The sequence below is a fragment of the Mytilus trossulus genome, chromosome 11, assembly GCF_036588685.1.
Source record: "Mytilus trossulus isolate FHL-02 chromosome 11, PNRI_Mtr1.1.1.hap1, whole genome shotgun sequence".
NCBI classification, from domain to species: Eukaryota; Metazoa; Mollusca; class Bivalvia; order Mytilida; family Mytilidae; genus Mytilus; species Mytilus trossulus.
In genome coordinates this window covers 13492136-13515876 of record NC_086383.1, presented here as the reverse complement: position 1 = coordinate 13515876, position 23741 = coordinate 13492136, and the positions used below count along the sequence as shown (strand labels likewise).

General features: G+C 35.2%; 1 protein-coding gene and 1 long non-coding RNA gene across 2 annotated transcripts in view; both read left to right on the top strand.

The window, feature by feature from the left end:
• Window positions 1-23221, top strand: part of LOC134690755 (ras-related C3 botulinum toxin substrate 1-like) — a 187036-nt gene extending 163815 nt beyond the window's left edge. The window contains exon 3 of the mRNA XM_063550810.1: window positions 23027-23221. Within this exon, the coding sequence (XP_063406880.1) occupies window positions 23027-23214 (188 nt within the window). The 3' untranslated portion in view covers window positions 23215-23221. The remainder of the gene's footprint in view (window positions 1-23026) is intronic.
• The window catches only part of LOC134691623 (uncharacterized), a 270467-nt gene that overhangs the window by 226069 nt on the left and 20657 nt on the right, over window positions 1-23741 (top strand). The gene's annotated exons all lie outside the window — the stretch shown is intronic.

Sequence of the window (23741 nt, the reverse complement as noted above, 5' to 3'; positions counted from 1 at the left end):
TATGTTGTCCTTATTTTAGACCATAGTAAAATATGAGAAAACAATTTGTACTTTTTTCGGAATAGTATTTACCTGTCTATCCTATGGATATAACTTTTATATAACTAAACTGTTATAAGTTTATAGAAAAGCTGTTCATTAGACAAGTGTGTACTGGTTGATCACACGGTATTGACGCAATAACGTGCGAAATGTCAAAACGTTTCGAATGCGAATTAAACTAATTCGAATTAGTTAATGCCATCGAATTCGAATTAGTTAATGCTATCGAATTCGAATTACGTGTGAACTCAGCATAAGACAACAAAGTCAGGAATATAACAGTTGTTATCCATTCATTTGAGCTTTGATTACGCCATTTGAGCAGTAAATTTCTGTTTAAATTTTCCCGCGAGATCGGTATTAGTGTTATGTTACCTTTGCAAAATTTTAAATCTCATTAAAAAGTAAAATCACAAAAATACTGGACTCAGAGGAAAATCAAATCGGAAAGTACATAATCACATGACAAAGTAAAATTACAATTTAACAAAATGAATGGACAAGAACTGTCATATTCCTGACTTAGTATACAGACATTTTCAAATGTAGTAAATGGTGGATTAAATCTAAAACACATTATTATATATCAACACAATGTTTAAAATATGTTACGCATTGGAAGCTATATATAGTGTTTTATATTTGTATATTTACTATATAGAAATATCCTATTTTAATTCTAAAAATAGCACGTAGCAAATTATTGACCACATTTTCAATAATCGATTTGTTATTGTTTATCGGCTTTTTTTAACGACGAATAATATTTAATGGGGACATGTAAGGGGTTTCTAAAATTGAGAAGTAAAATAAAAAACGAATTCGGATTTACACCACGCTTAATTAACCCAAATTTGATCATTTTAAACATTTTTATAATTTATGTCTTTTTTAATGACCGTCTTAATGTCGTGGATGTTTTGTTTTGCTTAAGTGGACCCCTGATATTTTAGAAAATTGGTTTTATATATATACATGATATAGCAGGTAAGACAAAATATTTTCATTTCATTTGAATATAAACCATAATACTGTATGTCGAAGTGCAATGTTACTTATATGATATGTTAATAAACAATTAGTATACAAATAATAGTGGTATGTCCACATTCATGACTTGGGTAATTAACCAACTTAACTCTAAGACTTTACCAATCAGTTTTTAAAGGACTACATCTGTGTCATAATTTTATATGCAATACTAGAACACACCCGTGATATCGCGGGTCCGTGACTGAATTAAAGTCTATAATAAACGTTTTTGATATATATATGTGTAAGCCTTATTTTAATATTGGTATTGTCATCTGATAAAGTCATGCCGATTATAAGATACACAGTTTTCTCTGCTTTCAAATCTTTCTGTTTGAACCCGTCGACCTGGAACTTGTCAATTATTGGTAAAATTAATCATTTGGAAAACAAAAGGTCCTGGAATGGAGTATTTTTTTAATCAACAGCATTGTCCTATATAAGTTATGAATGAAGTTGAATTCTTTGATGCCCGCTAATAAATTGAAAACTGTACCTATACGCTTAATTTTAAGTCCAGATTTTTAGTGTTCGTATTGTTATCGAAGAAAGTCTTGCGGATTAAAATACTACAATAGGGAACACTTTTACAATGATTGAATTAAGTAGTGTCAACCCTTTGATTATGACCCGTGTATATAGCAAAATCCTAAATACACCGTGTTGTGATGCGCCTGTAAATGCGGTACGTACAGATAAGGTAATAGGTATAATAGGTGAATATACTATTGGTACAGTATCGGTTTCGACCCGGAACTTGTTAATACCTGGCAATATTAATTATGTGGAAAACAAAAGGGTCTGGAGTGGGGCAATTTTAAATCTACACCATTGTCCTATATCAGTTATATGAAAAGTTGTTTTCTTTGATTTGTCGTTTTTACCCGATGACGGCTGACAAATTGGACCTCGTAATTTTAGTATTATAGATATTTTACTTTCAATCTCCAGTAACTATTTAAAGTAATATTTAGATGCATAAACTAAACATTCAATTGCATCTGCTTTGTATTAAACATAGGAAATAAGAAGGTCTCAAGTACTGAGTATTGTGAAACACCTGCTTTTTATGGTCAATATGTTGACTTTGATTTTTTTAGTAGCACTGTCTGTTTCTTTTACTTAAATAATATTCAATTTAACCCAAGGAATTGCCTTTCGTGCCACGTTTTTATGTTTGGCGTCACCTGTCGATCTATTGACAACTAGAAAAGGGGGATGATAAATCCTTGATGGTTTCTTTTTTATTTTATTCCCCATTTTTTAAATAATTGATACATAAACCTTGAAATATTTTATTTGTGTCTATTGTTAATAAACAGCTGCGCCACGTGCCCATGATACGCCCTTACTTCGTTTTGTATGTGAAGTTTTATACAATAATAAAAACAACTCAATAACTTTAAAATAAGTTTTGAAACATCACCTAAAAATATACAGATCTTTTAATTATTATAACTAAGAAGTGTGTAAAGTTTTAGGCTATAATCATTAATAAATAAATTTGGTGTATTTACTGTCTTCTGATTGGTTAAACCTATTAGTTTTATTTTCAATGTTGTCAATTTTTATGACGTTGTGTTTTCAGACGCCAACATGTGTGTATGTTGTTATTGTTAATATAAATAATATAAAAAGTTCTTTGAGCCTTATTTTTGATTAAAATTTATTAATAACGAATGGCAATAATTTATTTTGATTTTATTGAACCATAAAACTAATTTTTGACTTTTCACATTTTACATAATCCGCTTATGGTTCAATAAATTCAAAATAAATAATAGCCATTCATTAAATCGTTTAAGCACCTATCATAATCGTTTTTGAGATACAGTGCGACATGTGACCCCCGCCTTTTTTTGCATAAAACTCTAAACCTAAAATTAAATTTGGAATCGTCACCAAAAAAATATACAAATCTTAAGATTAATAAAACTTACGAGTGTGTAAAGTTTTATGCAATAATCAAGAATCGTTTTTGAGATATGGCGCGACATGTGAAAAAAAGTATTCAGAACGGTTGACCATCATAAGAAATAACTATGTTAAGTTTCAGGAAATTTTGATAAGTCGTTATCAAGTTAGGATGCGACATGTATACGCCGGACCGACAGACAGACCGACCGACCGACCGACCGACCGACCGACCGACAGACAGACAGACAGACAGGTAAAGAGGGAAGGTTTAGATCACATAAACATGTTTAACCCCGCCACAATTTTGCGTCTATCCCAAGTCAGGAGTCTCTGGCCTTCGTGAGTCTTGTATTACCTTTACTTTTAGTTTCTAGTGTACAATTTGGAGTTTAGTATGGCGTTCATTATCACTGAACTAGGATATATATTTGTTAAGGGGCCAGCAGAAGGACGACTCCGGGTGCGGGAATTTCTTGTTGCATGAACACCTGTTGGCGAACTTCTGCTGTTGTCTGCTCAATGGTCGGGTTGTTGTTCCTTTGACACATTCCACATTTCCATTCTCAATTTTATTTTATTCTAACGAACGCCGGAAATTTGTATACAATAACTCGTCCCGTCAAAATTATGACAGGCGTATAACAATGTATATTGTCGTCTAGTTTAATCCTGACCATTTTGTCTCATTGATGTATTTATAATTTTTACTTTTGTGTATGCTGTGATATATACGCATTTCTTTTGAATTAAACTTTAGCTGACAGTTTAAAAAAAAAAAAAAGTAATTCAGTGGCTCATTTTGCAGGTTTACGATTTTTATATCTGGAGAAAGTGATTACTACATTAAATTTTGTCAAATGGTTTATATATGTATCTGATTTTTTTTTAGGTTCACGGTTTTGTTCAGCGTCTTTCAAGATTTATCTTTAATTTCCTTAATATATAAGGACAGCATTTCATTAGAAAATGATGTATTCCGAGTGTAACAATTTATGTAGAAATAGAAAATGTCAAGGGAAAAACACACTAACAAGACCAACAAGAATAACACATTGGTTTACAAAACACACGCTACACTGAAAACAAATTAAATATCCAGAACCCTGATAAATCCGCAGGTAACAAAAGGTGTACAGTCATGGAGGGTAACAAAGGGATTTTGACTATTCATTCACTGTTTGACTGAGAGTCAAACCGGCCACTTTTCATCTTTGGTTGTCATGGTATATCGTCTGTGTAAGGAATGTGTCTTTTAAATTACTTTGACATTACATTTTATCTTAGTACGGAAGCACTATATATAGGAAATATTTGGTATGAGTGCCAATGAGACACCTATCTATCCAAGTCATAAACTTATACCATTATAGGTCAACTTGAAGGTACGGTCATCAAAACAGAGCCTTGGCTCAGACTGTACAACTAGATATGAAGGGTCACCAAAAATGACTAGTATGGAACCATTCAAACTAGAAAACCAACGATCTAATCTATTACAGAACTTTGTTACATTTTAGTCTTGCCTGGTTGCTATGGAGAATAAGAAATTGATTGTTACAGAAGACAGTGGTGTTGGTAAAACATGTCTTCTTATTTCCTACACCACCAACGCTTTCCCAAGTGAATATGTTCCTACCGTGTTTGACAACTACACTGCAAATGTAATGGTGGACGGGAAACCATATGGATTAGGACTTTGGGATACTGCTGGACAGGTTACAGTACTGTAGACACAAACTATATTTCTGTTTGTTCTAGTACATTTAGTCTTTGTGAGGGTCTGTATTGTCGGGGTCTTTATTTCTTTTGACGTTAATTGTTAGGCTATTATTTTTATTCTTTATATTTCACACCATTCTCTATTGTTTATATTTTAACACGCTATTATTCGCTATTCTACTTTTATTTATGTCTGTTTGATAAACGTAAATAGAAGTTATATTTGAATGGGACAAAAGCTGTCAAATTTATATGCAACGATTTCACTCAAATTCTCATATTTGATTTATAACACACTAAAATGTATATTTTAATTATAAGAATTGGAAAAAAATTACAGGGCATGGGCTTGATAATATGTATCAGCGTTTCGTTTTTTTTTTTAGTTTAGACGCCATCTAATTAACCATCATGGTGACCTTCTAAGACGGCACATAACCCAACAAAACATAAATCTAGATATAAATAGATAGCGAACTCGAGCCATTGTATTTTTCTAGGTCTGTTTGATTTCCTATCATATTTAAAAATTATATGCTAATGATCGTTTTTTGGAAAATGACGCTTTCAGCGGCTTGTTCCGATCCTATTGACCTGAACTTCCATTACATTTCTCTGCCTTCCGCGCTTGGTTCGTATTTACTTTCCGTTACATTTCTCCGTCTACCGCGCTTGGTTTCGTATTTACTATTTGACATACAAACTGGAATCTGCTTGTATTATTGTTGTGTAGTAATCAACCGGGAACCAGTTTACATTCTTCCGGTCCTTCTTATTACCAAAAAGATCGAAGTGTACCAACCAATGTTTTTAAGATACTCATAAATCTATTTTTATACCTTTATTGATAATGTGAAGTAAAACTAAAACATTGTTAAAACATTAAAGATATATTATGAATCGGGGAAAACTTGATAGTCTTTTTGTTTTACAAACAACAGTTTTTTTATAATGAAATATAATAGACATGTAAATAAATTGTCGATATCGATGCTGGTTTTAATACTGACAAGTGAATAATTCAACGGCAATTTTTCTTAGGTTATTTTGACAAAATTTATATAAACTTGCTGATAAAAGCGAATTATCATTTCAATCACTTTCATTTATGATTGAACAACAAAAATAGTATTCTAATTGTATTTATGTCTCGTAAGAAATGCACATTTAATACCTTTGTATGGTTTAACATTGCAGGAGGATTATGATAGATTAAGACCTTTGTCGTATCCACAGACAGATGTTGTTCTACTGTGCTTCTCTATCAACAACAGATCATCCTTTGACAACATAGAAAAGAAATGGATACCGGAAATAAACCACCATCTACCAAATAGAGCTAAAATGTTAGTTAGTTGTAAAACAGGTAAAAATTCTCCAGCACACCTGTATTCTACCGGCAATATTAAATGTAAAAAGTGTTATGCTTTTTCTTTTAAATTAAGGAATTTGTACGGACTTAAATTCACAACGAGTGATTGGCACCGGAATTTGTTTAATAATAACATATTCTGGTATACATAAATGATGATGAAAAGCTCAGATTCTATACTATTACCATACTTTGCAAATAGATGTCTCGTGGGTTTCATTATTAACTACCTGCTCATTCCCGTCAAAAAGAGTCTAAAACAGCACCGTCAAAATGAGTCAGCATCACATCATCTTAACATAAAATAGCACCGTCAAAATCAGTCAGTATAACATCATCTTAGCCTAAAACATCACCGTCAAAATCAGTCAGTATAACATTATCTTAGCTTAAAACAGCACCGTTCCAATGCGTCAGTATAACATCATCTTAGCTTCAAACAGCATCGTCTAAATAAGTCAGTATAACATAATCTTAGCCTAAAACAGCAGCGTCTAAATGAGTCAGTATAACATCATCTTTACCTAAAACAGCACAGTTCCAATGCGTCAGTATAACATCATCTTAGCCTAAAACAGCACCGTCAAAATGAGTTAGCATAACATCCTTTTAGCATCAAACAACACCGTCAAAATGTGTCAGCATAACATCATCTTTGCCTCAAACAGCACCAATAAAATGAGTCAGCATTAGCCTGAAACAGCACCGTCAAAATAAGTCAGCATTACATCATCTTAGCCTAAAACAGCACCGTCAAAAGAAGTCAGTATAAAATCATCTTAGACGAAAACAGCAGCGTCAAAATAAGTCAGCATTACATCATCTTAGCCTAAAACAGCACCGTGAAAAGAAGTCAGCATTACATCATCTTAGCCTAAAACAGCATCGTCTAAATGAGGCAGTACAACATCATCTTAGCCGAAAACAGCAGCGTCTAATTAAGTCAGTATAACATCATCTTATCCTAAAACAGCAGCGTCTAAATGAGTCAGTATAACATCATCTTAGGATAAAACATCATCGTCAAAATAAGTCAGTACAACATAATCTTAGTCTAAAACAGCACCGTTCCAATAGGTCAGTATAACATCATCTTAGCTTCAAACAGCATCGTTTAAATAGGTCAGTATAACATCATCTTAGCCTAAAGCAGCACCGTCAAAATGAGTCAGTATAACATCATCTTAGCCTAAAACAGCAGCGTCAAAATGAGTCAGTATAACATAATCTTAGCCTAAAACAACACTGTTCCAATGCGTCAGTATAACATCATCTTAGCCTAAAACAGCAGCGTCTAAATGAGTCAGTATAACATCATCTTAGCCTAAAGCAGCAGCGTCTAAATGAGTCAGTATAACATCATCTTTAACTAAAACAGCAGCGTCTAATGGAGTCAGTATAACATCATCTTAGCCTAAAGCAGCTGCGTCTAAATAAGTCAGTACAACATAATCTTAGCCTAAAACAGCAGCGTCTAAATGAGTCAATATAACATCATCTTTACCTAAAACAACACTATTCCAATGCGTCAGTTTAACATCATCTTAGCCTAAAACAGCAGCGTCAAAATGAGTCAGTATAACATCATCTTTACCTCAAACAGCAGCATCTAAATAAGTCAGTACAACATAATCTTAGCCTCAAACAGCACCGTTAAAATGAGTCAGTATAACATCATCTTAGCCTAAAACAGCACCGTTAAAATGAGTCAGTATAACATCATCTTAGCCTAAAACAGCAGCGTCTAAATGAGTCAGTATAACATAATCTTAGCTAAAAACAGAACCGTCAAAATGAGTCAGTATAACATCATCTTAGCCTAAAACAGCAGCGTCAAAATGAGTCAGTATAACATCATCTTAGCCTAAAGCAGCAGCGTCTAATGAGTCAGTATAACATCATCTTAGCCTAAAACAACACCGTCAAAATGAGTCAGTATAACATCATCTTAGCCTAAAACTGCACCGTCTAAATGAGTCAGTATAACATCATCTTAGCCTAAAACAGCAGCGTCAAAATGAGTCAGTATAACATCATCTTTACCTAAAACAGCAGCGTCAAAATTGGTCAGTATATATCATCTTAGCCTAAAACAGCACCGTCTAAATAAGTCAGTATAACATCATCTTAGCTTCAAACAGCATCGTCAAAATAAGTCAGTATAACATTATCTTTACCTAAAACAGCACTGTTCCAATGAGTCAGTATAACATCATCTTAGCATAAAACAGCACCGTTCAAATAAGTCAGTACAACATAATCTTAGCCTAAAACAGCAGCGTCAAAATGAGTCATTATAACATCATCTTAGCCTAAAACAGCACCGTTGGAATGAGTCAGTATAACATCATCTTAGCCTAAAACAGCACCGTTCAAATGAGTCAGTATAACATCATCTTAGCCTAAAACAGCAGCGTCTAAATGAGTCAGTATAACATCATCTTAGCCTAAAACAGCAGAGTCAAAATGAGTCAGTATAACATCATCTTAGCCTAAAGCAGCAGCGTCAAAATGATTCAGTATAACATCATCTTAGTCTAAAACAGCACCGTCAAAATGAGTCAGTATAACATCATCTTAGCCTAAAACTGCACCGTCTAAATGAGTCAGTAAAACATCATCTTAGCCTAAAACAGCAGCGTCAAAATGAGTCAGTATAACATAATCTTAGCCTAAAACAGCAGCGTCAAAATGAGTCAGTATAACATCATATTAGCCTAAAGCAGCAGCGTCTAAATGAGTCAGTATAACATCATCTTACCCTAAAACAGCACCGTCAAAATGAGTCAGTATAACATCATCTTAGCCTAAAACAGCAGCGTCAAAATGAGTCAGTATAACATCATCTTAGCCTAAAGCAGCAGCGTCTAATGAGTCAGTATAACATCATCTTAGCCTAAAACAACACCGTCAAAATGAGTCAGTATAACATCATCTTAGCCTAAAACTGCACCGTCTAAATGAGTCAGTATAACATCATCTTAGCCTAAAACAGCAGCGTCAAAATGAGTCAGTATAACATCATCTTTACCTAAAACAGCAGCGTCAAAATTGGTCAGTATATATCATCTTAGCCTAAAACAGCACCGTCTAAATGAGTCAGTATAACATCATCTTAGCTTCAAACAGCATCGTCAAAATAAGTCAGTATAACATTATCTTTACCTAAAACAGCACTGTTCCAATGAGTCAGTATAACATCATCTTAGCATAAAACAGCACCGTTCAAATAAGTCAGTACAACATAATCTTAGCCTAAAACAGCAGCGTCAAAATGAGTCATTATAACATCATCTTAGCCTAAAACAGCACCGTTAAAATGAGTCAGTATAACATCATCTTAGCCTAAAACAGCACCGTTCAAATGAGTCAGTATAACATCATCTTAGCCTAAAACAGCAGCGTCTAAATGAGTCAGTATAACATCATCTTAGCCTAAAACAGCAGAGTCAAAATGAGTCAGTATAACATCATCTTAGCCTAAAGCAGCAGCGTCAAAATGATTCAGTATAACATCATCTTAGCCTAAAACAGCACCGTCAAAATGAGTCAGTATAACATCATCTTAGCCTAAAACTGCACCGTCAAAATGAGTCAGTATAACATCATCTTAGCCTAAAGCAGCAGCGTCAAAATGATTCAGTATAACATCATCTTAGTCTAAAACAGCACCGTCAAAATGAGTCAGTATAACATCATCTTAGCCTAAAACTGCACCGTCTAAATGAGTCAGTAAAACATCATCTTAGCCTAAAACAGCAGCGTCAAAATGAGTCAGTATAACATAATCTTAGCCTAAAACAGCAGCGTCAAAATGAGTCAGTATAACATCATATTAGCCTAAAGCAGCAGCGTCTAAATGAGTCAGTATAACATCATCTTACCCTAAAACAGCACCGTCAAAATGAGTCAGTATAACATCATCTTAGCCTAAAACAGCAGCGTCAAAATGAGTCAGTATAACATCATCTTAGCCTAAAGCAGCAGCGTCTAATGAGTCAGTATAACATCATCTTAGCCTAAAACAACACCGTCAAAATGAGTCAGTATAACATCATCTTAGCCTAAAACTGCACCGTCTAAATGAGTCAGTATAACATCATCTTAGCCTAAAACAGCAGCGTCAAAATGAGTCAGTATAACATCATCTTTACCTAAAACAGCAGCGTCAAAATTGGTCAGTATATATCATCTTAGCCTAAAACAGCACCGTCTAAATGAGTCAGTATAACATCATCTTAGCTTCAAACAGCATCGTCAAAATAAGTCAGTATAACATTATCTTTACCTAAAACAGCACTGTTCCAATGAGTCAGTATAACATCATCTTAGCATAAAACAGCACCGTTCAAATAAGTCAGTACAACATAATCTTAGCCTAAAACAGCAGCGTCAAAATGAGTCATTATAACATCATCTTAGCCTAAAACAGCACCGTTAAAATGAGTCAGTATAACATCATCTTAGCCTAAAACAGCACCGTTCAAATGAGTCAGTATAACATCATCTTAGCCTAAAACAGCAGCGTCTAAATGAGTCAGTATAACATCATCTTAGCCTAAAACAGCAGAGTCAAAATGAGTCAGTATAACATCATCTTAGCCTAAAGCAGCAGCGTCAAAATGATTCAGTATAACATCATCTTAGCCTAAAACAGCACCGTCAAAATGAGTCAGTATAACATCATCTTAGCCTAAAACTGCACCGTCTAAATGAGTCAGTATAACATCATCTTAGCCTAAAACAGCAGCGTCAAAATGAGTCAGTATAACATAATCTTAGCCTAAAACAGCAGCGTCAAAATGAGTCAGTATAACATCATATTAGCCTAAAGCAACAGCGTCTAAATGAGTCAGTATAACATCATCTTACCCTAAAACAGCACCGTCAAAATGAGTCAGTATAACATCATCTTAGCCTAAAACAGCACCGTCTAAATGAGTCAGTATAACATCATCTTAGCCTAAAACAGCAGCGTCAAAATGAGACAGTATAACATCATCTTAGCCTAAAACAGCACCGTCTAAATGAGTCAGTATAACATCATCTTAGCCTAAAACAGCACCGTTCAAATGCGTCAGTGTAACATCATCTTAGCCTAAAACAGCACCGTTAAATGCGTCAGTGTAACATAATCTTAGCCTAAAACAGCAGCGTCTAAATGAGTCAGTTTAACATCGTCTCAGCCTAAAACATCACCGTCAAAATAAGTCAGTACAACATAATCTTAGCCTAAAACAGCAGCGTCAAAATAAGTCAGTATAACATCATCTTAGCCTAAAACAGCAGCGTCAAAATGAGTCAGTATAACATCATCTTAGCCTAAAACAGCACCGTTCAAATGAGTCAGTATAATATCATCTTAGCCTAAAACAGCAGCGTCAAAATAAGTCAGTATAAAATAATCTTAGCCGAAAATAGCAGCGTCAAAATGAGTCAGTATAACATCATCTCAGCCTAAAACAGCACTGTTCCAATGCGTCAGTATAACATCATCTTAGCATAAAACAGTAGCGTCAAAATAAGTCAGTATATAATAATCTTAGCCTAAAACAGCAGCGTCTAAATGAGTCAGTATAACATCGTCTCAGCCTAAAACATTACCGTCAAAATAAGTCAGTACAACATAATCTTAGCCTAAAACAGCAACGTCTAAATGAGTCAGTATAATATCATCTTAGCATAAAACATCATCGTCAAAATAAGTCAGTACAACATAATCTTAGTCTAAAACAGCACCGTTCCAATAGGTCAGTATAACATCATCTTAGCTTCAAACAGCATCGTCTAAATAGGTCAGTATAACATCATCTTAGCCTAAAGCAGTACCGTCAAAATGAGTCAGTATAACATCATCTTAGCCTAAAACAGCAGCGTCACAATGAGTCAGTATAACATAATCTTAGCCTAAAACAACACTGTTCCAATGCGTCAGTATAACATCATCTTAGCCTAAAGCAGCAGCGTCAAAATGATTCAGTATAACATCATCTTAGTCTAAAACAGCACCGTCAAAATGAGTCAGTATAACATCATCTTAGCCTAAAACTGCACCGTCTAAATGAGTCAGTAAAACATCATCTTAGCCTAAAACAGCAGCGTCAAAATGAGTCAGTATAACATAATCTTAGCCTAAAACAGCAGCGTCAAAATGAGTCAGTATAACATCATATTAGCCTAAAGCAGCAGCGTCTAAATGAGTCAGTATAACATCATCTTACCCTAAAACAGCACCGTCAAAATGAGTCAGTATAACATCATCTTAGCCTAAAACAGCAGCGTCAAAATGAGTCAGTATAACATCATCTTAGCCTAAAGCAGCAGCGTCTAATGAGTCAGTATAACATCATCTTAGCCTAAAACAACACCGTCAAAATGAGTCAGTATAACATCATCTTAGCCTAAAACTGCACCGTCTAAATGAGTCAGTATAACATCATCTTAGCCTAAAACAGCAGCGTCAAAATGAGTCAGTATAACATCATCTTTACCTAAAACAGCAGCGTCAAAATTGGTCAGTATATATCATCTTAGCCTAAAACAGCACCGTCTAAATGAGTCAGTATAACATCATCTTAGCTTCAAACAGCATCGTCAAAATAAGTCAGTATAACATTATCTTTACCTAAAACAGCACTGTTCCAATGAGTCAGTATAACATCATCTTAGCATAAAACAGCACCGTTCAAATAAGTCAGTACAACATAATCTTAGCCTAAAACAGCAGCGTCAAAATGAGTCATTATAACATCATCTTAGCCTAAAACAGCACCGTTAAAATGAGTCAGTATAACATCATCTTAGCCTAAAACAGCACCGTTCAAATGAGTCAGTATAACATCATCTTAGCCTAAAACAGCAGCGTCTAAATGAGTCAGTATAACATCATCTTAGCCTAAAACAGCAGAGTCAAAATGAGTCAGTATAACATCATCTTAGCCTAAAGCAGCAGCGTCAAAATGATTCAGTATAACATCATCTTAGCCTAAAACAGCACCGTCAAAATGAGTCAGTATAACATCATCTTAGCCTAAAACTGCACCGTCTAAATGAGTCAGTATAACATCATCTTAGCCTAAAACAGCAGCGTCAAAATGAGTCAGTATAACATAATCTTAGCCTAAAACAGCAGCGTCAAAATGAGTCAGTATAACATCATATTAGCCTAAAGCAACAGCGTCTAAATGAGTCAGTATAACATCATCTTACCCTAAAACAGCACCGTCAAAATGAGTCAGTATAACATCATCTTAGCCTAAAACAGCACCGTCTAAATGAGTCAGTATAACATCATCTTAGCCTAAAACAGCAGCGTCAAAATGAGACAGTATAACATCATCTTAGCCTAAAACAGCACCGTCTAAATGAGTCAGTATAACATCATCTTAGCCTAAAACAGCACCGTTCAAATGCGTCAGTGTAACATCATCTTAGCCTAAAACAGCACCGTTAAATGCGTCAGTGTAACATAATCTTAGCCTAAAACAGCAGCGTCTAAATGAGTCAGTTTAACATCGTCTCAGCCTAAAACATCACCGTCAAAATAAGTCAGTACAACATAATCTTAGCCTAAAACAGCAGCGTCAAAATAAGTCAGTATAACATCATCTTAGCCTAAAACAGCAGCGTCAAAATGAGTCAGTATAACATCATCTTAGCCTAAAACAGCACCGTTCAAATGAGTCAGTATAATATCATCTTAGCCTAAAACAGCAGCGTCAAAATAAGTCAGTATAAAATAATCTTAGCCGAAAATAGCAGCGTCAAAATGAGTCAGTATAACATCATCTCAGCCTAAAACAGCACTGTTCCAATGCGTCAGTACAACATCATCTTAGCATAAAACAGTAGCGTCAAAATAAGTCAGTATATAATAATCTTAGCCTAAAACAGCAGCGTCTAAATGAGTCAGTATAACATCGTCTCAGCCTAAAACATTACCGTCAAAATAAGTCAGTACAACATAATCTTAGCCTAAAACAGCAACGTCTAAATGAGTCAGTATAATATCATCTTAGCATAAAACATCATCGTCAAAATAAGTCAGTACAACATAATCTTAGTCTAAAACAGCACCGTTCCAATAGGTCAGTATAACATCATCTTAGCTTCAAACAGCATCGTCTAAATAGGTCAGTATAACATCATCTTAGCCTAAAGCAGTACCGTCAAAATGAGTCAGTATAACATCATCTTAGCCTAAAACAGCAGCGTCACAATGAGTCAGTATAACATAATCTTAGCCTAAAACAACACTGTTCCAATGCGTCAGTATAACATCATCTTAGCCTAAAACAGCAGCGTCTAAATGAGTCAGTATAACATCATCTTAGCCTAAAGCAGCAGCGTCTAAATGAGTCAGTATAACATCATCTTTACCTAAAACAGCAGCGTCTAATGGAGTCAGTATAACATCATCTTAGCCTAAAGCAGCTGCGTCTAAATAAGTCAGTACAACATAATCTTAGCCTAAAACAGCAACGTCTAAATGAGTCAATATAACATCATCTTTACCTAAAACAACACTGTTCCAATGCGTCAGTATAACATCATCTTAACCTAAAACAGCAGCGTCAAAATGAGTCAGTATAACATCATCTTAGCCTAAAACAGCAGAGTAAAAATGATTCAGTATAACATCATCTTAGCCTAAAACAGCACCGTCAAAATGAGTCAGTATAACATCATCTTAGCCTAAAACTGCACCGTCTAAATGAGTCAGTATAACATCATCTTAGCCTAAAACAGCAGCGTCAAAATGAGTCAGTATAACATAATCTTAGCCTAAAACAGCAGCGTCAAAATGAGTCAGTATAACATCATATTGGCCTAAAGCAGCAGCGTCTAAATGAGTCAGTATAACATCATCTTACCCTAAAACAGCACCGTCAAAATGAGTCAGTATAACATCATCTTAGCCTAAAACAGCACCGTCTAAATGAGTCAGTATAACATCATCTTAGCCTAAAACAGCAGCGTCAAAATGAGACAGTATAACATCATCTTAGCATAAAACAGCACCGTCTAAATGAGTCAGTATAACATCATCTTAGCCTAAAACAGCACCGTTCAAATGCGTCAGTGTAACATCATCTTAGCCTAAAACAGCACCGTTCCAATAGGTCAGTATAACATCATCTTAGCTTGAAACAGCATCGTCTAAATAGGTCAGTATAACATCATCTTAGCCTAAAGCAGCACCGTCAAAATGAGTCAGTATAACATCATCTTAGCCTAAAACAGCAGCGTCACAATGAGTCAGTGTAACATCATCTTAGCCTAAAACAGCACCGTTAAATGCGTCAGTGTAACATAATCTTAGCCTAAAACAGCAGCGTCTAAATGAGTCAGTTTAACATCGTCTCAGCCTAAAACATCACCGTCAAAATAAGTCAGTACAACATAATCTTAGCCTAAAACAGCAGCGTCAAAATAAGTCAGTATAACATCATCTTAGCCTAAAACAGCAGCGTCAAAATGAGTCAGTATAACATCATCTTAGCCTAAAACAGCACCGTTCAAATGAGTCAGTATAATATCATCTTAGCCTAAAACAGCAGCGTCAAAATAAGTCAGTATAAAATAATCTTAGCCGAAAATAGCAGCGTCAAAATGAGTCAGTATAACATCATCTCAGCCTAAAACAGCACTGTTCCAATGCGTCAGTATAACATCATCTTAGCATAAAACAGTAGCGTCAAAATAAGTCAGTATATAATAATCTTAGCCTAAAACAGCAGCGTCTAAATGAGTCAGTATAACATCGTCTCAGCCTAAAACATTACCGTCGAAATAAGTCAGTACAACATAATCTTAGCCTAAAACAGCAACGTCTAAATGAGTCAGTATAATATCATCTTTGCATAAAACATCATCGTCAAAATAAGTCAGTACAACATAATCTTAGTCTAAAACAGCACCGTTCCAATAGGTCAGTATAACATCATCTTAGCTTCAAACAGCATCGTCTAAATAGGTCAGTATAACATCATCTTAGCCTAAAGCAGCACCGTCAAAATGAGTCAGTATAACATCATCTTAGCCTAAAACAGCAGCGTCAAAATGAGTCAGTATAACATAATCTTAGCCTAAAACAACACTGTTCCAATGCGTCAGTATAACATCATCTTAGCCTAAAACAGCAGCGTCTAAATGAGTCAGTATAACATCATCTTAGCCTAAAGCAGCAGCGTCTAAATGAGTCAGTATAACATCATCTTTACCTAAAACAGCAGCGTCTAATGGAGTCAGTATAACATCATCTTAGCCTAAAGCAGCTGCGTCTAAATAAGTCAGTACAACATAATCTTAGCCTAAAACAGCAGCGTCTAAATGAGTCAATATAACATCATCTTTACCTAAAACAACACTGTTCCAATGCGTCAGTATAACATCATCTTAACCTAAAACAGCAGCGTCAAAATGAGTCAGTATAACATCATCTTAGCCTAAAACAGCAGAGTCAAAATGAGTCCGTATAACATCATCTTAGCCTAAAGCAGCAGCGTCAAAATGATTCAGTATAACATCATCTTAGCCTAAAACAGCACCGTCAAAATGAGTCAGTATAACATCATCTTAGCCTAAAACTGCACCGTCTAAATGAGTCAGTATAACATCATCTTAGCCTAAAACAGCAGCGTCAAAATGAGTCAGTATAACATAATCTTGGCCTAAAACAGCAGCGTCAAAATGAGTCAGTATAACATCATATTAGCCTAAAGCAGCAGCGTCAAAATGAGACAGTATAACATCATCTTAGCCTAAAACAGCACCGTCTAAATGAGTCAGTATAACATCATCTTAGCCTAAAACAGCACCGTTCAAATGCGTCAGTGTAACATCATCTTAGCCTAAAACAGCACCGTTAAATGCGTCAGTGTAACATAATCTTAGCCTAAAACAGCAGCGTCTAAATGAGTCAGTTAAACATCGTCTCAGCCTAAAACATCACCGTCAAAATAAGTCAGTACAACATAATCTTAGCCTAAAACAGCAGCGTCAAAATAAGTCAGTATAACATCATCTTAGCCTAAAACAGCAGCGTCAAAATGAGTCAGTATAACATCATCTTAGCCTAAAACAGCACCGTTCAAATGAGTCAGTATAATATCATCTTAGCCTAAAACAACAGCGTCAAAATAAGTCAGTATATAATAATCTTAGCCGAAAATAGCAGCGTCAAAATGAGTAAGTATAACATCATCTCAGCCTAAAACAGCACTGTTCCAATGCGTCAGTATAACATCATCTTAGCATAAAACAGTAGCGTCAAAATAAGTCAGTATATAATAATCTTAGCCTAAAACAGCAGCGTCTAAATGAGTCAGTATAACATCGTCTCAGCCTAAAACCTTACCGTCAAAATAAGTCAGTACAACATAATCTTAGCCTAAAACAGCAACGTCTAAATGAGTCAGTATAATATCATCTTAGCATAAAACATCATCGTCAAAATAAGTCAGTACAACATAATCTTAGTCTAAAACAGCACCGTTCCAATAGGTCAGTATAACATCATCTTAGCTTCAAACAGCATCGTCTAAATAGGTCAGTATAACATCATCTTAGCCTAAAGCAGCACCGTCAAAATGAGTCAGTATAACATCATCTTAGCCTAAAACAGCAGCGTCAAAATGAGTCAGTATAACATAATCTTAGCCTAAAACAACACTGTTCCAATGCGTCAGTATAACATCATCTTAGCCTAAAACAGCAGCGTCTAAATGAGTCAGTATAACATCATCTTAGCCTAAAGCAGCAGCGTCTAAATGATTCAGTATAACATCATCTTTACCTAAAACAGCAGCGTCTAATGGAGTCAGTACAACATCATCTTAGCCTAAAGCAGCTGCGTCTAAATAAGTCAGTACAACATAATCTTAGCCTAAAACAGCAGCGTCTAAATGAGTCAATATAACATCATCTTTACCTAAAACAACACTGTTCCAATGCGTCAGTATAACATCATCTTAACCTAAAACAGCAGCGTCAAAATGAGTCAGTATAACATCATCTTTACCTAAAACAGCAGCATCTAAATAAGTCAGTACAACATAATCTTAGCCTCAAACAGCACCGTTACAATGAGTCAGTATAACATCATCTTAGCCTAACACAGCACCGTTAAAATGAGTCAGTATAACATCATCTTAGCCTAAAACAGCAGCGTCTAAATGAGTCAGTATAACATAATCTTAGCCAAAAACAGAACCGTCATAATGAGTCAGTATAACATCATTTTAGCCTAAAACAGCAGCGTCAAAATGAGTCAGTATAACATCATCTTAGCCTAAAACAACACCGTCAAAATGAGTCAGTATAACATGATCTTAGCCTAAAACTGCACCGTCTAAATGAGTCAGTATAACATCATCTTTACCTAAAACAGCAGCGTCAAAATGAGTCAGTATAACATCATCTTAGCCTAAAACAGCAGCGTCAAAATGAGTCAGTATAACATCATCTTAGCCTAAAACAACACCGTCAAAATGAGTCAGTATAACATCATCTTAGCCTAAAACTGCACCGTCTAAATGAGTCAGTATAACATCATATTAGCCTAAAACAGCAGCGTCAAAATGAGTCAGTATAACATCATCTTTACCTAAAACAGCAGCGTCAAAATTGGTCAGTATAACATCATCTTAGCCTAAAACAGCACCGTCTAAATGAGTCAGTATAACATCATCTTAGCTTCAAACAGCATCGTCAAAATAAGTCAGTATAACATTATCTTTACCTAAAACAGCACTGTTCCAATGAGTCAGTATAACATCATCTTAGCATAAAACAGCACCGTTCAAATAAGTCAGTACAACATAATCTTAGCCTAAAACAGCAGCGTCAAAATGAGTCAGTATAACATCATCTTAGCCTAAAACAGCACCGTTTAAATGAGTCAGTATAACATCATCTTAGCCTAAAACAGCACCGTTCCAATGAGTCAGTATAACATTATCTTAGCCTAAAACAGCAGCGTCTAAATGAGTCAGTATAACATCATCTTAGCCTAAAACAGCAGAGTCAAAATGAGTCAGTATAACATCATCTTAGCCTAAAGCAGCAGCGTCTAAATGAGTCAGTATAACATCATCTTTACCTAAAACAGCAGCGTCTAATGGAGTCAGTATAACATCATCTTAGCCTAAAGCAGCTGCGTCTAAATAAGTCAGTACAACATAATCTTAGCCTAAAACAGCAGCGTCTAAATGAGTCAATATAACATCATCTTTACCTAAAACAACACTGTTCCAATGCGTCAGTATTACATCATCTTAGCCTAAAACAGCAGCGTCAAAATGGTCAGTATAATATCATCTTAGCCTAAAACAGCAGCGTCAAAATAAGTCAGTATAAAATAATCTTAGCCAAAAATAGCAGCGTTAAAATGAGTCAGTATAACATCATCTTAGCCTTAAACAGCACCGTTAAAATGTGTCGGTATAACATCATCTTAGCCTAAAACAGCAGCGTCTAAATGAGTCAGTATAACATAATCTTAGCCAAAAACAGAACCGTCAAAATGAGTCAGTATAACATCATCTTAGCCTAAAACAGCAGCGTCAAAATGAGTCAGTATAACATCATCTTAGCCTAAAGCAGCAGCGTCCAATGAGTCAGTATAACATTATCTTAGCCTAAAACAGCAGCGTCTAAATGAGTCAGTATAACATCATCTTAGCCTAAAACAGTAGAGTCAAAATGAGTCAGTATAACATCATCTTAGCCTAAAGCAGCAGCGTCTAAATGAGTCAGTATAACATCATCTTTACCTAAAACAGCAGCGTCTAATGGAGTCAGTATAACATCATGTTAGCCTAAAGCAGCTGTGTCTAAATAAGTCAGTACAACTTAATCTTAGCCTAAAACAGCAGCATCTAAATAAGTCAGTACAACATAATCTTAGCCTCAAACAACACCGTTAAAATGAGTCAGTATAACATCATCTTAGCCTTAAACAGCACCGTTAAAATGTGTCGGTATAACATCATCTTAGTCTAAAACAGCAGCGTCTAAATGAGTCAGTATAACATAATCTTAGCCAAAAACAGAACCGTCAAAATGAGTCAGTATAACATCATCTTAGCCTAAAACAGCAGCGTCAAAATGAGTCAGTATAACATCATCTTAGCCTAAAGCAGCACCGTCTAAATGAGTCAGTATAACATCATATTAGCCTAAAACAGCAGCGTCAAAATGAGTCAGTATAACATCATCTTTACCTAAAACAGCAGCGTCAAAATTGGTCAGTATAACATCATCTTAGCCTAAAACTGCACCGTCTAAATGAGTCAGTTTAACATCATCTTAGCTTCAAACAGCATCGTAAAAATAAGTCAGTATAACATTATCTTTACCTAAAACAGCACTGTTCCAATGAGTCAGTATAACATCATCTTAGCATAAAACAGCACCGTTCAAATAAGTCAGTACAACATAATCTTAGCCTAAAACAGCAGCGTCAAAATGAGTCAGTATAACATCATCTTAGCCTAAAACAGCACCGTTTAAATGAGTCAGTATAACATCATCTTAGCCTAAAACAGCACCGTTCAAATGAGTCAGTATAACATCATCTTAGCCTAAAACAGCAGCGTCTGAATGAGTCAGTATAACATCATCTTAGCCTAAAGCAGCAGCGTCAAAATGATTCAGTATAACATCATCTTAGCCTAAAACAGCACCGTCAAAATGAGTCAGTATAACATCATCTTAGCCTACAACTGCACCATCTAAATGAGTCAGTATAACATCATCTTAGCCTAAAACAGCAGCGTCAAAATGAGTCAGTATAACATAATCTTAGCCTAAAACAGCAGCGTCAAAATGATTCAGTATAACATGATCTTAGCCTAAAGCAGCAGCGTCTAAATGAGTCAGTATGACATCATCTTAGCCTAAAACAGCACCGTCAAAATGAGTCAGTATAACATCATCTTAGCCTAAAACAGCACCGTCTAAATGAGTCAGTATAACATCATCTTAGCCTAAAACAGCAGCGTCAAAATGAGTCAGTATAACATCATCTTAGCCTAAAACAGCACCGTCTAAATGAGTCAGTATAACATCATCTTAGCCTAAAACAGCACCGTTCAAATGCGTCAGTGTAACATCATCTTAGCCTAAAACGGCACCGTTAAATGCGTCAGTGTAACATAATCTTAGCCTAAAACAGCAGCGTCTAAATGAGTCAGTATAACAACGTCTCAGCCTAAAACATCACCGTCAAAATAAGTCAGTACAACATAATCTTAGCCTAAACCAGCAGCGTCAAAATGAGTCAGTATAACATCATCTTAGCCTAAAACAGCACCGTTCAAATGCGTCAGTGTAACATCATCTTAGCCTAAAACAGCAGCGTCAAAATAAGTCAGTATATAATAATCTTAGCCGAAAAAAGCAGCGTCAAAATGAGTCAGTATAACATCATCTCAGCCTAAAACAGCACCGTTCCAATGCGTCAGTATAACATCATCTTAGCATAAAACAGTAGCGTCAAAATAAGTCAGTATATAATAATCGTAGCCTAAAACAGCAGCGTCTAAATGAGTCAGTATAACATCGTCTCAGCCTAAAACATTACCGTCAAAATAAGTCAGTACAACATAATCTTAGCCTAAAACAGCAACGTCTAAATGAGTCAGTATAACATCGTCTCAGCCTAAGACATCACCGTCAAAATTAGTTAGTATAACATCATCTTAGCATAAAACAGCACCGTTCAAATGAGTCAGTATAACATCATCTTAGCCTAAAACAGCACCGCTCCAATGCTTCAGTATAACATCATCTTAGCCTAAAACAGCAGCGTCAAAATAATTCAGGAAATAATAATCTTAGCCGAAAATAGCAGCGTCAAAATGAGTCAGTATAATAACATCTTAGCTTGAAACAGCACCGTTCCAATGCGTCAATATAACATCATCTAGCCTAAAACAGTAGCGTCAAAATAAGTCAGTATATAATAATCTTAGCCTAAAACAGCAGCGTCTAAATGAGTCAGTATAACATCGTCTCAGCCTAAAATAGCACCGTCAAAATAAGTCAGTACAACATAATCTTAGCCTAAAACAGCAGCGTCTAAATGAGTCAGTATAACATCATCTTAGCATAAAACAGCACCGTTCAAATGAGTCAGTATAATATCATCTTAGCATAAAACAGCACCGTCAAAATAAGTCAGTATAACATTATCTTTACCTAAAACAGCAGCGTCAAAATGAGTCAGTATAACATCATCTTAGCTTCAAACAGCACCATCAAAATGAGTCAGTATTACACCATCTCACCATCAAAAAGCACCGCCAATATAAGTAGGCATTACTTCATTTCAGCCTCAAACAGCACCGTCAAAATGAGTCACATTAAATCAGTTTAGCCTCAAACAGCACCTGTTTCGGAAGTTTACGGTTGCTCAATCGTTATATGTCTGTCCACTTAAGTGGTTTGTTTTAAGTCTGATTATTGACTATCTTTTCTTTTTTATGCCCCACCTACGATAGTAGAGGGGCATTATGTTGTCTGGTCTGTGCCTTCATTCGTCTGTCCGTCTGTGCGTGCGTCCGTCCGTCCGTCTGTGCGTCCGTTCGCTTCAGGTTAAAGTTTTTGGTCAAGGTAGTTTTTGAAGAAGTTGAAGTCTAATCAAATTTACACTTAGTTCACATGTTCCTTATGATATGATCTTTCTAATTTTAATTCCAAATTAAAGTTTTGACCCCAATTTCATGGTCCACTGAACATAGAAAATGATAGTGCGAGTGGGGCATCCGTGTACTTGGGTCACATTCTTGTTTTTAACATGTTTTATGTTGCTTTTCTTGAACCGCGATGTTTTTCCTGTTTTCCTCCCTCTAGCCTGGTTATTTTAGAGATTGAGGATTATATTAGACTCGGTTTAACGAAATACATTGACATGGGTTGCATTCATTTAACATATTTCAGATTTAAGAGATTCAAGTAAAGACACATGTATAGCTAAAGAGGAGGCAGAGTCTTTTGCCAGTGATCACAGAATGCCATATTATGAAACAAGTGCACTTACTCAGAAAGGATTGAAGTCATGTTTTGATAATACTGTAAGTAAGGGCATACAATACAGTTACGAGAAGGTAACAACGTTGCAAACGTAATTTTTTTCCCCGCGACATCAAACTGTGACATATCGGGTAAAGGTGCATTTTTTTATGATTAAAATGCTTTAACTTGAAAACGAGTACATGGACCATCTTTTTTTTAAATGGCTTTAGGTTTGAGTACGTATGAAAATTATTTGAACCAATTTTAAGAAAAAAGTCAACATTAAAACTTTAAAAAAATTTAAATTTGATAAATATACCGCAAAAATGCCGGTTTTTTTTTTAATTCCTGATTCTTTGATAAAAATTATTTATTTCAAAAGAAATGTTGTACATATCTAGAGCATATTTATGAAAAGAAGATTTTCATTATGTTTATACAAAACTTCGCCTGTGTTTATCTGTTGAAATAAAAAAGTTCGATGTGATTTGAAGATATTGTATGCATATTGAACAGCGGTATACTATTGTTACCTTAACATGCTTAAGTAAGAACTGACATGCACAACGATGTTATGTTAGATTGTCTGATTGTGTTGTCCTTCATTGCTGTATTATTTATGTTGTGGTAACTACTATTA